Source organism: Aristolochia californica, unplaced genomic scaffold (assembly GCF_029961685.1).
Source record: "Aristolochia californica isolate CCGP_79_NKW_82.1479 unplaced genomic scaffold, dmAriCali1.0.hap1 SCAF_10, whole genome shotgun sequence".
Classification (NCBI taxonomy): Eukaryota; Viridiplantae; Streptophyta; class Magnoliopsida; order Piperales; family Aristolochiaceae; genus Aristolochia; species Aristolochia californica.
The window spans coordinates 8389972-8407124 of NW_027181771.1; the positions used below are offsets into that span (position 1 = coordinate 8389972).

The 17153-nt window shown below is 39.2% G+C and overlaps 1 protein-coding gene across 4 annotated transcripts; it reads right to left on the minus strand.

Moving 5' to 3' along the window:
- Window positions 1–1622: 1622 nt before the first annotated feature.
- On the minus strand, window positions 1623–15837 carry LOC137942480 (glycerol-3-phosphate dehydrogenase [NAD(+)] 2, chloroplastic-like). Of its 4 annotated transcripts, XR_011110572.1 has the most exons (10): window positions 15475–15837; window positions 13106–13242; window positions 11244–11349; window positions 10835–11036; window positions 10557–10644; window positions 10214–10361; window positions 2471–2620; window positions 2194–2343; window positions 1831–2018; window positions 1623–1722 (listed from the first exon to the last, which is right to left on the minus strand). XR_011110572.1 is itself a non-coding variant. In XM_068788149.1 (9 exons), exons 1-9 carry the CDS (start codon window positions 15799–15801, stop codon window positions 2004–2006), a joined length of 1194 nt encoding a protein of 397 aa, XP_068644250.1. In that variant the 5' UTR covers window positions 15802–15837; the 3' UTR covers window positions 1623–2003. The 4 variants fall into 4 exon arrangements, 3 of the variants coding, with proteins under 3 accessions (XP_068644250.1, XP_068644249.1, XP_068644251.1); XM_068788149.1 differs by having other exon boundaries at window positions 1623–2018; window positions 10964–11036; XM_068788148.1 differs by having other exon boundaries at window positions 1623–2018.
- Between the last annotated feature and the right edge of the window lie 1316 nt (window positions 15838–17153).

Genomic DNA, 17153 nt, shown 5'->3' on the forward strand with positions numbered 1-17153 from the left:
AAAGTTAAAGGAATTGAAAGCCAGATTATTTGGGGCCAAAACAACTTAAAGAGATGAGCTCTTAATGTTCAAATATAATGTCGTTGAGCTAAAAATGGGATCTTTTGTCCTTTTACAAATCTTAGTGAGATGACAACTAAAAATCTTGAGAAAAATACTTAAAATTTTCTCTATGAGTTGTTAATCACATAGATAATCACTTACAGATTTTGGACACATATCATGGCTGAATCAAAGCCTTCAATCTCGTTTCATAGCTTTTTTGGAATGCATCCTTCAAATGGCTATGAATTGGTCAGTTAGTCTTCATTAAACGCCTCTTTCTCCTCTTTAGTATGTTCAGTCAAATGGTTGGACGCCTTATCGCAGTACCCTTTTTCCTCTCTTGGGCATTTGTCTTCTTTTGACTTGTCCATTCAAAAAGCTAGTCAAACAAATACTTCTAGTGGCATTTTTCTTCACTGGATGATCGCCAAAATCAACCTCGTTGGTTAATCTTCTTCACTATGCTTCATTTATTTTCTTGCCTTCAGTTAGCTGGCCATTGATCTCTTGAGCAAACAAACTTCAATAAAGTGTTTTTGTTTCTTATCCATTGGATGGTTAGCTTCACTCTTCCTGGTTAGACTATGCTTACTAGTTACACAAAGCATCCTTCATGGCCAATTAAACTTTGCACAAATTGGTCCCTTCTCAAGACCTCTCTCCTACCAGCTTTTTTGTATGGATCATTTGAACTATCCTTGTCCGATCAAACGTATATGCTGCTAAAAATTTCATTTGGGATTTGTTGTGCTTTAAGCCATAATATACATCCATAATATATTAAAACTATCTCAAATATTGAGATTAACACCAAAGGGCTCATGAAAAAGTATGTCAATAGAGAAGAAACACTACTAAATGAATAGGGCACCACAGTTAGTTGCAATGAGATGTTTAGAACATAGCTTGACTACATGACTTTGAATTTGAATACTTGTAAGATCGATACAAGAGATGTGAATGGTAGAAATAGTTTTTTTCGTATTGCTAAGAGTAAGCTACATCATACTACTTAATGCAATAAATAAACCCAACACATTCATCCTTGTGGATGCATCACCCTCCATTAACTCTCTTGATATTCTATCCCCATTTTTTTTATTTTCTCAAAAACAAATTTATCTTAGTCAATGCTATCAAAACCCTTTGAACATGGTTCCTCCAAACCTAAAAACTAAAAAAACTAAAAATTGGTAAATAAAAACTAAAAAAAACAAACAAAAAAGAAAAACTCATTAGATACAAGCTGATCCTAATAAGGGCATCACCCCACCCCTCTCATCTTTCTCACTAATGGGGAGGTTGAGGCACGTCCCCTTGCAAGTGATGCACTATATTTCATCTTGAAACAAAGAAGATAGGGGAGCTCCACCAAGAGGAGCCCTTTACCTTTCCCTTTCCCACAACTTGTACTCTAGGAGTGCAAATTTATGCCAAAAAACCTTGATTTTGAATCTCGTCCTTACAAACGGTGATTTTAAATCTCATCCTTAAAATTTGGTTTTCAAATACCAAATATGGGAAAAGTGAAGCAAAATAAGAATTTAGAATAAAAGAGTTGATTTAATTCTCTTGCATTACTCTTGTCGTCATAAAACAAAATAATTTACAAGGATCTCAAGTAGAAGAGCCACCATTGGCAAAGCTATGCCCCGATGGAGAGACTTGTCTTTTATACTGTTGAAAATGGAGAAGCTTCTGTGAGAAAATATGAACTCTCTCACATTTTTGAAGCTTAAATATCCAGTTACTCAGGACCACTAGAGTGTTGAATTTGTTACCCACCTGTGGCTATGAAATAAGAGCTGGAAAGAGGGATAGAAGCCAGGTGTTGCTTTCTTCATTGCCAAAAAAGGATCTTTCCTTTTTGAGAAAGTGGATGTGGCATTTTCAAGACTATTTGATCATAGTGAATAGATTGTAGTTTGCTTCTTTTGAATTTCTTGGATCAGTATTACTCAAACTTCTTCAACCTGCAATACAGAACTCCCAGCATTAATTACCAACAAGCTATGAGTTATCCACACTGAAATTTCCATTAATATGTTTCTTTTCAGAAGGCTCTACTTCAATTGGGAGCTCAAACGGAATAAACTTTTCTATCCAATTTAAATTTTAGAAGGAGAAGACAACAAAAAATCTACCAACCTGAGGAAGACTCATCAACTCAAGAACAGCCTTCTTGGGGGTGAGCTCATTGTCAATTATTCGAGCAACTGCTGTCAAAACAGGCATCTTAACATTGTACTTTTGAGCCAAAGCAATCACAGCTCCAGCTGTCGATACACCTTCAGCAACCTTAGGCCCAGATAGAAACATCAGTGTGGAAGTCATAATTCATTGTGAAGGTGTTTCTCTTACTGCAAAGGATCAGTTGATATTGAACCAAATCCAGGATGAGTTCAAAAACAGATGTGTCATTGACCTGATTCATAGAGCTCAGAATATCTTCAAGCTTTTCACCTGATCCAAGACGCACACCAACTGTTCTGTTTCTTGAGAGATTGACAAAACATGTAAGCATGATATCACCAGTTCCAGACAAGCCGGTGAGAGTTGCTGGTTTTGCACCCATCTTCAAAGTTAAATAGAATTGTAAGTTAAACCCTAACAGATAAGAAACAGATAAGTTTTTATGCATTCATGATCATACCAAAGCATAAACTAAAAAATGACTTCTAAACACATTTAAAAAAACAAAAGAAAAAAAGCGAATATAAAAACATGTGCTTATATACACTTCCTGGAGATGATTCTTTTTATGTTTGACATTACTTAAAGTGCATGTGAAAATTAGTGTACAACAAAAACCTTTACTTGCTAAGTCAAAATAAAAAATATTAGTATTTACAATATAGATGGATTTAGAAGATAACATTTTTAATTTCAGATGCCATTGGTCTCTTGATATTATAGAACTGAAAACACAGACAAAGGTTAACTTCTTTAAACACTCAATTGAACAGCAACTAACTGGCATGTTTTTTTTTATGAAGATGTATTTTATTTAAAGAAAGGAAAAAGAAAATTACAAAAGCAGAGGGAGCAAATCCCTTACAACAAGAGATTGCAGGAAAGCTCCCTCCTTGGCTAGCACATCTGCTGCCGAATTTGCAGATCTCGGAATGTGAAACCAAATACAAGAAAAAGAAGATACAATATCCAAAGTCTCCTGGAATACGTCCCAGTGCCTCCATGGAGGAGAGGAATTGCACTGGCACCAGCCAATCACCACCTTGGAGTCCCCTTCAATGTGAATAGGCCCACTACATTTGTCTTTGAACACCCGCAGACCATTAAGAAGGCCATGTAACTCAGCCGACGTTGAGTCGGATATGCCTAAAGGACCAGCATAAGAAAAACATTGATTCCCAGATGAGTCTGAAATGACGCCCCAAATCCCGTGATCCCGGGATTGCCAAGAGAAGATCCATCAAAGTTCAGTTTTAGGTAGCCAGTTTTCGGAGGGGTCCATTCCTGCATAACTGGGATTTTGGCTCCAATGTGCATCCTCGCCAAATTGCTCCAGTTGTCTCAAATGTCGGTGCCTTTGAAAGAGGAGAGGGGTTTTTTTGTCAATAGCCAGGTTGATATTTGCCCTGTCACTCTGTCAACAACTCTAGCCTCAGATTCGCTTTTAGCATCAAACCGCCTTCTATTCCGTTCGTTCCAAAGCCCCCATGGAACGAAACTAGCACAAGCTGAGATAATCAATTTGCCGAGGCCAGGAAGGGGATATCCCAAGATAGACTTGCAAAAACTTATCAGGTCGACAGCAATACAAAATTGAATCTCCAATTTGCTTAAAATAGAGGTCCACACAGTCCATGAGAACTGGCACTGAAGAAGAGTATGACTGGTGGATTCATCTTCATTGTGGCAAAAAGGGCATAGTGGATCTATAGATGGGTGACCTCTTCTTCTGAGCACATCAGCCATGAGAATTTTACTTTGACAAGCACTCCACATGAAAAATTTTACCTTAGGGGGGCACATAGTTTCCAGACGAAGTTGATGTCATGCTCCCTTTCCGTCGGATCCCAACCGTTGATGTATCCATATGCTGAAGCAACTGAGAATTTCCCACTTTTGTCAGGCCACCAAATGAGCTTGTCTTCATTGGAAGGCCAAATTCTGACATGATTCAAAGCATCTAAAAGGTTGCTGGCTTCCATGGCCTCCATGTCTAATAAACCCCTTCGGGGGTGTAGGTTCACATTCCCTCCCTCAAAAGCATATGCAACTGTAATTTCCTTGTGAGAGGAGAGAAGGAAAAAAGTGTTGAAAGGGTTTCGTAAAGGTGCCTATCCTGTCCACCAGTCATCCCAGAATTTAAGAGATCTGCCATTACCCACAAAGAATCTACAGGCTGATGAGAAAATCTGAAGAAGCAAAAAAATAGATCTCCATATTGAGGATAGTCCTCTCCGGTTTCCTCCAACCATCCACCATGGCATATTCCAGCCCAACTTGACGCGAACCATATCCTTCCAAAAGATTGGAGGAATTTGTGTTGTACTTCCAAATCCATTTAAGTCATTTCTTTTGATTTCCGAATCCCTAATCCTCCCAATCTTTTAGGTAAGCAGACTTCATTTCATTTGACCAAATGATATTTGAAAGAGTCACTTGATCCTCTCCATAGGAATCTTCTTTTCATTTTATCTATGGCTTTGCAAACTGAGGATGGGCAAGGCATAAAAGATAGAGCATAGTTAGGGATGCCAGCAATACAAGATTTAAGGAGAATTAGTCTGCCTGCCATACTAAGTAAACGCCCCTTCCAACTGGTCAACCTGGATTCAATCTTTTCAACCACTAGGATCCACAGACTTTGGGAAATACGCCCATGAAACAGAGGAAGACCAAGATACTTCGCTGGAAGCGTAGCCGTAGAGCATCCAAATAAATTTGCCATCTCTTCAAGGTCTTCTGAGCTCACATTAAAACCTATGAGAGAGGTCTTCCTCCAATTAACTTTCTACCCTGATGCAATTTCAAAGAGCCCTAATACTGCTTTTATCCTCCTAGCAGTATCCATTTCACCGGTGCCAAATATTATGGTATAATCCGCATATTGCAAAATCGTTATATTGAAAGCCTGCTGAGAGCTTATTGGGGAGAGCCATCCAAGGTCAACCGCCGAATAGAACATAGCTGAGAGAAATTCTGCTACTATGTTAAATAAAAGTGGGGATAGAGGGTCACCTTGTCTTATCCCCCTCGTACCTTTAAAATAACCGCATACCGAACCATTGTGGATCAAGAAGTAGGTTGCTGAGCCCACACAGCTTCTTATCCAAAAACACCATTTTTCTCCAAATCCCATTTTTTCCATTGTTTCATCAAGCAGGGTCCAATTAACACGGTCAAAGGCTTTTTCGAGATTGATCTTGAGGGCCATTCTCGGCTCCTGGTTGTGCTTGAAGTGATCCATAAGCTCGTGCACAGCCATTGCGGAGTCTAAAATTTCTCTTCCCTTGAGGAAAGCGCCCTGCCCTTTGTGGATGACGAGAGGAAGCAAAATCTTCAAACGGTGCGCTAGGAGTCTTGCAATAATTTTGTATGCACTCGAAACCAAACTGATAGGGCAGAAGTCTTTTGGGTTTTCCACAGTTGTTTTCTTTGGGACCAGAGTGATAAAAGATGCACTGATGCTGCGGAATGTTATGCCATTTCTGTAAAAGCCTCCGATCATAGCACTGATATCTTCCTTAATCTTGGGCCAAAACTTTTTCAAAGAAACTCCATTAAATCCATCAGGACCCGGGGCTCTGTCGCTTTCCATGCCCAATACTGCCTACTCAATTTCTTCATACGAGAAAGGGGATTCAAGAAGTGAGGCGGCTGTTGTGGAGATTCGGGAGAAATTGATGTGCTGAAACCTCGGCCTGTTGGTGCACTCCTTCGAATATAAACCTGTAAAAAACTGAACCAACTCGTTAGTAATTGAGGTCCGACACGATGTTACCTCATTATTGATGCATAATGAGGTAATTCGGTTGGATCTCCTTTTTGCCGAGGCAATGGCATGAAAAAACTTTGTATTTGCATCACCCTCCTTTAACCATCTAAATGTGGCGCGTTGCTTCCACCGGATCCTCTCTTGGTGCAAGATAGTATTTAGCTTATTGTTTAAAGAGCTTCGGCGTGAGACTTCATCAGAATGTAAGTGCCTTTGTTCCTCCACCAGGTCTATTGCCTCAATCTAAGAGATAAGAGATCCTTTCTCAGCTAACAGAGAAGTATGTCTACTCTTGGCCCACTCTTTAATTTTCTCTTTTAAGTACCGCAACTTTAGGGGGAACGCCCACTCCCTTCTACCAAGGTTTGGCCCCGCATCCCACCAATCATTGATAAGCTTTTCAAAATTTTCCTCCATTAGCCAAGAGTTTTCAAATCGGAAAGGCAAGGGTCCCCATTTTTCAAATGTGGTAGTCAGCAGAATAGGCCAATGATCAAATCCCACCTTATTGAGGACTCTACCTGTGACGTTCTCAAACATCTGCATCTAGTCATGATAAGCCAAGAATCGGTCTAGTTTTGATAGAATTGGTTGTTGTTGTCCATTTGACCATGTGTAGTTCTTCCCAGATAGGGGAATCTCGTCCAGCCCACACCCCCCAATAAAATCTAAGAAGCCTCGCATAAAGGCCGAAATGCGGACTGCCGGAGGCTTTTTTTCATGACAATATCTGATAGCGTTGAAATCTCCTACAAAAATCCACGGGAGATTCCAATTCTGCTTAAGAGTATTAAGCTCCTCCCAAAAAGTGTTCCGATCCCTGTATCTGGTCAGACCATATACTTGTCCCACACACCAGAGTTTCCCGGAGGAGAGATCTCGAAATTGAATACCCAATAAATACTGCCCCTTAATGATGTTGATAGAGTCAAAGAGAGTCGAGTCCCATGCTAGAAGAATACCTCCTGAGTGACCAATAGCATCCACAGCTTCCCACTTAATTAAGGGACACGACCAGAGCTCTTTTGCGATGGCATCAGTCATTTCTTGGCATTTGGTTTCTTGGAGGATTATTATAGAAGCCTTGAATTGAGCGAGGAAGCTTGTCGCGCTTCCGGGCGGCGCCAATACCTCTGACATTCCAAGAGAGCAGAATCATTTACTGCCTCGGTTTTGTACTCCTGATGTGATTGTGTCTCCCGGTAACTGACCCTTGTAGACAACCCCCAACATGCTTGCCAATCTCATCATATTTTGCCATGTTTCTTCGTCATATTTATGACTTTGAACTTGGTGGACCTTCACCAAACGAGCAGATCTATCATTTGGAGTGGGAGATGTTTTAACCATGCTCTTCTTCTTAGCAAGTCTGTTAGATTGTCTCCTCTGTAGGGTTGTTTCCACTTGCCTTCTTCTTCTTCTGTTTTTGGTCAGGATAGGTGGAGAGGGTGAAGTGGAGAGTATTTCTGGAATTGAGTTGGAAAGTTCGAATTGGCGGCCTCCATGTGAGTATTCAGAGTTTGGGTGGATTCCATCAGCCTCTCTGTTCTTATAGATTCAAAGTCCATATCAGGCTCAGTTCCCGAGAGAGTATTTGGGTCCTTAGTTTGACTTGAGGAGCTATCTTCAAGACTGATATTAGAGTCCTTTCGGTTTTCTGTAATCCGGGATTTACTACCCTACTTGTACCCATCCAGTTCAACATTCTGCGTGTCAGGGCCATTGGGATGGTCTTTCTGGGGGGAAGGGTATTTCTGGAAAAGGGAATCAGGTAGCAGATCTTTGACGGGTTTGGGGGAGGGTGAGAGAAAACAGGTGGAGAAAAGAGGATATTTTCGGAATTTTCAAAATCAGCCATACCACTACCGGTATTAGAAGAATAGCCATAATCAGAGCACTATTCAGGAGAATTAGGGATGGGCTGAATCTCGTTCTGCATACCCAGCGCACTCAAGGAGTGGGTAGGCTCGCTTTCCGAGGCAAAAACTGGTCTTGAAAATGCTTCCTGGTTCATCAAATTTGAATTTGAAAGTGGGGTGTGGTTTTTAAAATTTCCGAAAGGGTACAGATCTGAAACGTTACCCCCATTTTCTTTTTCGGAAGTTGGGCCTGAGGTTAAAATATTTGGTACCATACCTCCCGTCTTCCCAGATTGGAGAGGCTCATTTGAATTAAAAAACTCTGACGCACCATCAGTATTCCTCGGGAGGACACCCTCTAACGCACCGTTAGTGGTTCTCGATAGAGGGGTTACAGGCCCATATCCCGTCTTCCCAGATGAGGGGGACGGATTTAAATTTGAAACTTTTGACTCATAGTCAATGGGTCTCGGGATATGGGGAATCCCGGGATAGCTCCTCGCTGAGAGATTTTTTGAATTTAGAGCTGAGTCAGGACTCGGGATTGGGGATGACTCACCTGAGTGGGAGGTACTTGGACTCATGTCTCCTGAGTTGACTCGTTCAAGGCTCTGATAGGCTAAGTCCGAGGTCGTGCTTCTTCTTCCTCGTGTCCGGCGATGTTCCGATGAGCACAGTATGCAGAGGTCCTCGAAAGATACCTCTATCCACACGAAATTTCCCCCGAAACAGAGTTTTTGGAAACACTTTTCGCTCCAGCGTGAGTTTGGGTCGACGAATGCCTTTGCAACTTCAAGGTCTGTTCCCTCCACCGTGGCATATGACCAATTGATGATCTTTCCGAAGGTTGCAAAAATCTCGTTGAGAACCTTCGTCGTCCACAACTCGATCGGAAGGCCGCGGATCGAGATCCATTGGCCAAGGAGCTTGCATATTAGAGTTTCTGTCCACTTCGAAACACATAGGTCTTCTTCTTGGAGCCAGTTCCTGTTTTCCAGGATTACTTCCATCTCCTCCGTCGATTGTGGAAGAATCAGCCATTTCAGCGACTCCACCCTCGCAACCATGGCCTGGGTTCGAAAGGAATTTCCGAACCAAGTCTTGAGATTGTCGCAATTCCATTTCTCAGAGGTCGATTCTACGATCAAGCCGGCATTGAGGCTTTCCTTTCCATTTTCGAAGATTCCGGGCAGTAAATTTATGGTAGGGAGTTGCTGTATCGTGCGGGAGATAGTAGGGGGGGTGATATGGGGGACAATGGTTGGGGGACTTGACGGTTCTGAATGGGTTGGGGAAACGGAGGGAAATTTCGAGAATCGTTGATGGGAGGAAGATTTATTTTCCCCTTCGTCGGCTTGATATATGTAGAATGCTTCTCTCCGATGTCCAGAATTACGGTTCGCATCTCCTTCCAGCACTGGATCTGTCCGAGAGTTTCCAGTAGGTATACTCGAGCCATTATGGTGAGCTCTCTTCTCTGTATCACCTTCAGCTCTCGGACGCCATATTTCCTGAATACAGAGAGGGAGAAAGAGATGTCTCCAATTCTGAGTACCCGAAGTCTCAGGTCGTGGCCGGCAAGAGCTTCCTCCAGGCAGCAGGTGAAATCCAAGATTGCAGCCATGGGAATCGAGATATAAGAACTTTTCCGGCCGTTCCGTGGCGTGATTCTCACCACCTTGTTATTTCGCGTCTGATTTAGGGTCATTGTGATCGCAGAGTCGTCGTATCGCCATGTTATGTCTACCGGCTTCCCGTTTTCTTTCCTTCTGGTTGCTTTTCCTTTCACTGTGCTCCAGGGTCCATCCTCCGTTGTCGCCTGCAGATTGTCTCCGTCTATTCGCTGTGGAAACACTGTGTCGGGGGTAAGCGCAGCATCTACCTTGCCGAGAGATAGGAAATGATTTTTCTCCTGCTCCCCAACTTTCGATAGGGTCGTCTTCCTGATTGACGGTGGTTTCTCATCTCGCTCCTTCGGTCGCCGCTCCAGCATCGCTCCAGAAATCCTAATTATTGATGACTTATCCCAATTTCAAAGCCAACTAACTGGCATGTTGAAATATGAAAGAATGATATACATTAATACTAAACCAGGAGATGAATAACATGTCAAGGTCACCAGCCACCCTGCATATGTTCATACAGAATTGCTCCGAATTCCAGAAGATTATGAAATTGGTGAACTAAAGACATCACTACTTGTTAATTTAACTACAGGACAAATGAACAAATGCATAACATAAACAATTTCATAATTCATACAGTTTACCATATCCACAGGAATCAGAAAAAACTTACATCACAAAAATAAGTTTTCCGAGACAAAAGCAAAGAATTCACATACCTTTGTTGCCAGCCACCGTATCTCTGAGCAACCTTGTGCAACAAGAGCTGCCATGCAGTTATTCCCAAGATTCATCCCTTCCACAATCCCTGCAGCTATAGCAAGCACATTCTTGAGTGCACCAGCAATTTCCACCCCTGTAACGTCACTGGAGTATTACAGGTTACCAGTTGAACATGTGTTCTTAAGTCCATATAGAGATTCCACTAAAGAATTGTATAAAATTATCTGCTAGAAACCATACAAATCATAGAATTAATCACTGGCAGTCAAGAACGTAATATATGGGAGCACAAAGAACACAAGTAACACTGAATGGAGAAAGAAAAGAGAGTTTTCCTACTTCGATGAGTTAATCCTGAGATTCTGGGAAGCTATTAGCTGTTGAACAGAATTCGCCAGCTTTTTATCTTTTGATGCCACCACCATTGCTGCAGCATCATAATTCAAGTATAAGAAAAAATCTCCTCAACATTGGAACCATGAAAAAGCTGCAACTATAGCTTTAGTATGTTAGTGAGGACCAATGTGAGCAAAGAGCTTCACTGTATTAGGTGCTGGGTATGACAATACAAGACTGTCATTATGAAAGGTAGTTCTGTGCTGGTAAGTTGGCAAAACCTGTTGGCAATTTCTTCATTATCTCCAGAGAAAATGAAGGTCCGGATAGGGTAACAAAAGGCTGACTAGGGTTTCCAAGTGATTGTGGAATAATCTGTGACATCGTCCTCAATGTGTTGAGCTCCAAACCTTTGCTTAGTGATATAAAGGGCAATTTCGGGTCTACATGCTGAGCAATACCCTCAAGAAAAGATGAACTGAACTGCAATAAGATACCAAAAGTGCATTTAGATGACCCTCTGAAAAGAGGAATTAACATCTTGTCTCTTTCATCTGTAAATATCAATTTTTACAAGGAGGAAATGTCAAGTAATTCAGTCAAAAGAGCAGAACATGGAGAAGCACATGGTCAACTGGAGGCTTGCAAGCTTCACATAATGACAATAAAATGTTCAACGTCTCAGAATACCTGCACTGGCACAGCATGAAGGCAAAAATCAGCTCCCACCAAAGCAGCCTTCGCATCAGTCGTTGCAGTAACATTTCCAGGTAGCTTCTGATCTGGGAAATATTTGCTGAACATGAAAAAAGCTAAGTCAAAAGAGAACTCATCATAGACTCACCCAGGTTAACAAAGAGTATTTAGACATGCAAATTTTCACTTCATCGTCATCATAGAGCCTTATCTCAACCACAGGGTTATGCCCATACCCTACCCCTTCCTCCGGGGCTATCAATTGGTATATCAATTGTTGTTACCCTTCCACAAGTATACAAGCAGAATTTAAAAATAATTGTATACTATGACTAAGATTTGTCAACTCAACCACAAGAAAAGGTTGGCCTAGGAGTCAAGTCAAAGAAAAAAGTCAAGTTATCGTTGCTTTATTCTCTAATTTTTTTTATGGAAGGTCTTTATTCTCTATAATTTTTTATGGAAGGTCTTTATTCTCTAAATTCATAGATAACTTATCGATAATAGCTTAGTACCCAAACCGGCTGTACAAGAAGAAAATCATTACGGAAACCTTCTCATTGGAACTGAAATGAGACAAACTAGAATGACTAGTAATACATCAAAACTCCTCTATATGATCATCTTTATTTGTGGAATGAGTTATAACAATGTATTTTTCCTTTTGTTATTTTTGAACACCGTGATCTATACCAACATTATAGAAAGTATTTGTAGGCAATCTTACAGTTGCATCAGCAGGAGATGCTAACACCATGTGACCATCACATGAAAATCTGGACATGAGTGATCAAACTTTTGTTCTCACATAGTTGGTTCAATCTGCAAAAGTCTTGTTTATTTGTCTTTCAGAAAGCTGCAGATAATAGTTCTTTTTATAATCTCTAAAATGATCTTTTTTTTAATGTAAAAAATGTTGTTTTTTTTTTTCAAAATGATAAGAATTATATTTTAAAGAAGAGAGAGAGAAATATAAGCCATCCAGAAGGAGACTGAAGAAAATCATAGCTGAAGCAAAAATTACAACAAATGGCCTTGTTTTTATGTTTCAAGACGGTTTAACATAGTTTTAAAGAAATACTTGATATAAGAAATTATTGAACAGGAATAAAACACCATGACAAACAAAGGTTTTGCCATCTTTACAACTTCAGTCCATGTGAAGGATACATACCATTTCTGATATTTTAGAGCTCGTACAAATTTTTTAACAAATGCTTGATAATTATAACTTCAGTGACCAACACAACCACTTCAGGTTTTTAACTATTTAGTATAATCAATCATGTGGGGAAGACTGATTTCTCAATCTTTATTATGCTGGCTTTCACATTTCTAATCATTGAGTTTCAAGTGGAGTCTCTTTAATTTAAGATCTGGTACAAAATTAATGTGGCAAGAGAAAGAAGAAGAGAATATCACCTAGGGATATTAGGAGTGCTCAACAAAGAGAAAGAGAAAGTCCCTCAATGGCCATTATCTCTCCAAACTAGCAAAAGGGCACTCATTATCAATCAGGAAGTAGCACTGACAAAATTTAAGTAATAGTTGACATGTCAAAGTCAACACCACATTTGCTTACGACCATAACATTGAAAAGATACCAACCAAAGAACCATTCAATTATGTGTTGATTTTGTTACATGTAGAAAAAATGTAAACCACCAAGAAGTTTCCTTTAATAATGAATTAAGAAGCACCCATCATATTTGGCATACATTTGTAGACCTTGAGGAAGTCACTCAAAACACCGTCATAATCAAAGTGCAATAAATTAATATAATTCCATTCCTAGCAGGAGAGAAACAGAAGAAGCATGACAATACATGCACAGAGATCCTTATTCTCTAACCTACCAGTTAATGTGGCTTTGATTTATAGAATGGCAAATGTAACTATCACGTACAACCATGTTGACCTCCATTTCAGCTTTATTCCCAGCGACATGAGCTGCCATTGCTGTTCCAAAAGATCCACCTCCAAGAACCACCACCTACATATTGGATCTTCTATATCATGTTATTACAGCAGAAGAGCAAGCAATATGGAAATGAAATAGAAAATTATTGATTCTATGTATAGCCATCTAACAAAGAGAAAGAGGGAGAGAGACAGAGAGAGTAAGAGAGAGGGAGAGAGAGAGAGAGAGAGAGAGAGAGAGAGAAAGAGAGAAATTCACACTACTCACACATTGTTTTTGTAATACATTAAAAATAACATTTTAAACCTCTGCACTAATCAGACCCTATAAAGTGATACTTCAGATTGAACGCATATGAGACTAGGAAAGTAAAGAAATTTATACACTGAATGCACAGAACAGGAGTGCAATTAGTAGCAGTTTGTTTTAACAAGAAAGATCATCAGACATTGACTATTCTTAGCAAATGGAGTGCCCAAGTTGTCTCATCAGATGATGCAGTACTTAGCAGTTTATGTTAACAAGAGATATCATCAGGGGTATAACAGTTGTCTCGGATTTTCAGGGGGGAGATGATAGCTTCCCTTTATAATGTAATGCTATGTCTTAGATTTTAGGCAGGGTGAGCTGTCTCGAGAATCTGAGATGGCCACCACTGAAACTCAATGGTAACAGATTCAACAACACCTTATGTAAGTCTAAAACCTTCCTACAACGATTCATTTAGAACCTGACTAAAACAAGAATTTATGATAACTTGTCGGACATGCATCAAAGTGATTTTTTGAAGCTTACCACAATTGACAAATACACCCAATTTACACCAAGTCCAGCTGACTGAAGCCCCTATTCAGGGAGCCAATTTTGCCACATGAATAGGGAGAGAATGGAGCAGCCCAAGTTGTCTCAACAGATTGTGTAGACAAAGGCAGTTCTACTACCACTACATCCTGTGATAGCATCATGTCTAGTTCAACCAAGTTCAGAAAGATATCTAAAAGGTAAAATTTTCAAATGCAAAGAATTGTTTGTACCAATTTCATTTCAATCAACCACACTAAGTTTGCATTTTTTTTTGCCCCCCTTCTTCAACAAAGCCTACTAAACAACATTAATAAATGATCAAATGTCTTAAATTATGCAGTTAAATATCTCAAAAACCCTCATTTAAGTATCTATTTCCAAAGTAAGCATTTGCAAGCTCATTTGATTCGCTTAGTAAAAAAAATATGCTTATTTTCCATCTACTTTTATGGAATATATTTTTGAACTGTTTTTAATATAAAATATAATATATATATATATATCTAAATATCCTTACTAAAGGAATTAATAAAAGAACACAAATTAGATTTGACTCTTAAGTACAGTTATATATCTTTTCCTTTTTTCTTTTTTTTGAAAAGGTAAAAGGAATTATACCCCATTTTCATATGAAAGCTTTCTTATTTAATTTAGATTATAGAAACAGGTAAAGATGAAAATTAAGTACTGATAAAAAAAATGTGAATAAAAATTTTATGTAAAATATTGAAGGAAATGAGTAAAAACACCATTTTAATTAAAGGATTCCATGAAAATAAAATTTACTCGTTAAGCTTTTTAGATATAATTTTTTTATAAATGGTCTGTCTAGATGTTGCAATAAGAACATTTGAGGTACCTTCATCTATCAAAGTATGTTCACTAGATTTTGTTTATGGGTCGCACAAAAGAAGTAAGCATGTTAATTGATAAGCTTTACTGAAGTAAAAGTAAGTCACTGATCTTTTATTATACGAAAGCTTTATGGAGGGGATTTTCAGATACTTCGCAAGTAGTTGAGAACCACTCTTCTAGTCTTAGAGGCTCTAAATTTCTCCTTTTTCCAACTAACGGGAGAACATATGGAACTAAATTTCAAATCTTCTGGATAATCCACAAATTTACCCTCCTAGTTAAAGTTCCATTACTTCAGTATACAACACGTTCATCTCGATAATTTTATTTCCCATAATGCTAGGTAAGGTTCTCACCACACGAAATATACTTTAAAAATAAAGTTACGAATCGTCCACACAAACAATTGTCTGGAAAAAAGAGAGAGAAGGGAGTAAACAACTGCTAATTCCTCTTAACCGTGTTGTCTGTATAACAGCATTGGATCCATCAGCATCCACCAAATTCAGCATGAGTAATCAAGAAGAAGAGAAGTTAGTTCAGCAATTTTAGCGAGACTTCTTCGTAAGTAAATAATAAAACCAAAATACAACCAAATATATATAAACGTCAGGAGAAGAGACATAAGGTGAAAGGATTCGGAACCTTTTTAGTGCGCTCGAGAACATCCATCTTGGCCTTGGACCGCCACGACCGTGACCAGCGGACTAGCTTCTCCCACGCTATTCGCACTGTCCTCTGCCGATCCTTCCGCACGCTCGAAGCACCAGTACTGGAGTTAGAGCTAGAGGTGGTGTTTTCGTGTGCAGATTCGAGATCCAGATGCGTTCCGTCAGCAAAACACTGAGGTTTTGACGGAGAATGGAGGTGAAGAGACACCGAGTGCTTTAGCTCTCTGGGATTGCTTTGAGGAGATTGAGCATGAGGAAAGGAAGCAAATTTGAGAACAGAGGCTTCTGGCACAGCCGCCATGGGAGACAGAACCAAGAATCTGTTCCGTAATTGTGATTATGGAATATGGATGGAACCGGACAGCGCAAACAGAACCGCTTTTCGATTCGAAAGCTGCTTTCTATCCATTTGGTTCTGTGTCGTGGCCTATGTGCGCGGGAAGTTCAGATTTGGTCGCAGCAGCTAATCCGATGGGCCCCGTTACTCCAACACAAAAGGAAAATGTTATAGATTTTATATTTAGTGATGGTAAATCTATATTTATTTAGGACAAAGATGCCTTATTTTTAGCACATAACTATTTTGTAACATAGGATTATGACAATCTATAACATAGTATTCTGTTAAATCAAATATCCCTGTTTTCAGTCTTATCCAAGACATCTTTTTCCCAACTATATTATTTTATAATGAAATACTATATTTTACACTATTATAATATTAATTAAGTAATAATTACTACATTACTCTATAGTAGAATATTATGTTATATATTGTTATAATCTTATATTACAAGAGTGTTGAGGGTTGGAAACAAAGGTATTTTCATCCCAAAAATATAAATTATAAATATATATTTGATATATGAATTGTAAAATTACCAATAGTGAATATAAAATCTATAAGTTTACCTTTAAAAAATAGTGAAATAATGCAACTCACATGTGATTCAATCAATAGAAACCGACCTGGAATCAATACACTCCAAGTGGGGATGGGTTTTTCATTCTCATCCTACCAAGTGGGAAACATGGTTAACCCCAAAGGACAAGTGTCTCAGGGCAGAGTGGGAGGGACCTAGAGACATGATTGACCTTAAAAATAAATTTAACCTAAGGTTTATTTATATTACATATTTACTCTTATTTTATGTAACATAAAAGTCTTTTAAAGCAAAGGGAAAACAAAAAAATGACAAGTGAGAGTATTGTCCAAAAGCAAATTCTTCTCCGTATTAACAAATTATTGTTATACCTTAAATTTTAATAAATATTTTTAATTTTATTTCTATTAAAAAAAATGTGAGAACAAAGCAAGGATGGGTGTTGGGGTGTGGAAGGGGTTAAAAATCCAACCTCGTCATGAGTTGAAGAAAGGGAGAAGTTGGGAGGGGATCAGGGACGGGGTGGCACAAATTACGGTTGAGTAGTTGGGAGGGTGAGTAGTGAGAGAAGATACACAAGTCAAGTTTGCAATTAGTAATATGGGATTATCCATACCAATAAGAAATAATAGGCATGGCATAGAGCCAAGCTGGCTTACTAGCCATTCAGGTTTGGCTTGATTCTGAGTCCAGTTCAAGTCATACACAATCTTGTTTGCCTAAATGAGTCCAGCCCAAACCTAACTACGTTCAGATCAATGGCTCATGA

Bases quoted from the DNA above. Each gene is read 5' to 3' on its own strand.
- LOC137942480 (XM_068788148.1), bottom strand. From the start codon at position 15,801: ATGGCGGCTGTGCCAGAAGCCTCTGTTCTCAAATTTGCTTCCTTTCCT. The intron at 11,037-11,243 runs GTATTCTGAGAC...ATCTTATTGCAG, and splicing joins TTCATGCTGTGCCAGTGCAG to TTCAGTTCATCTTTTCTTGA. The intron at 10,645-10,834 runs GTTTTGCCAACT...ATGATGCTGCAG, and splicing joins AATGAAGAAATTGCCAACAG to CAATGGTGGTGGCATCAAAA.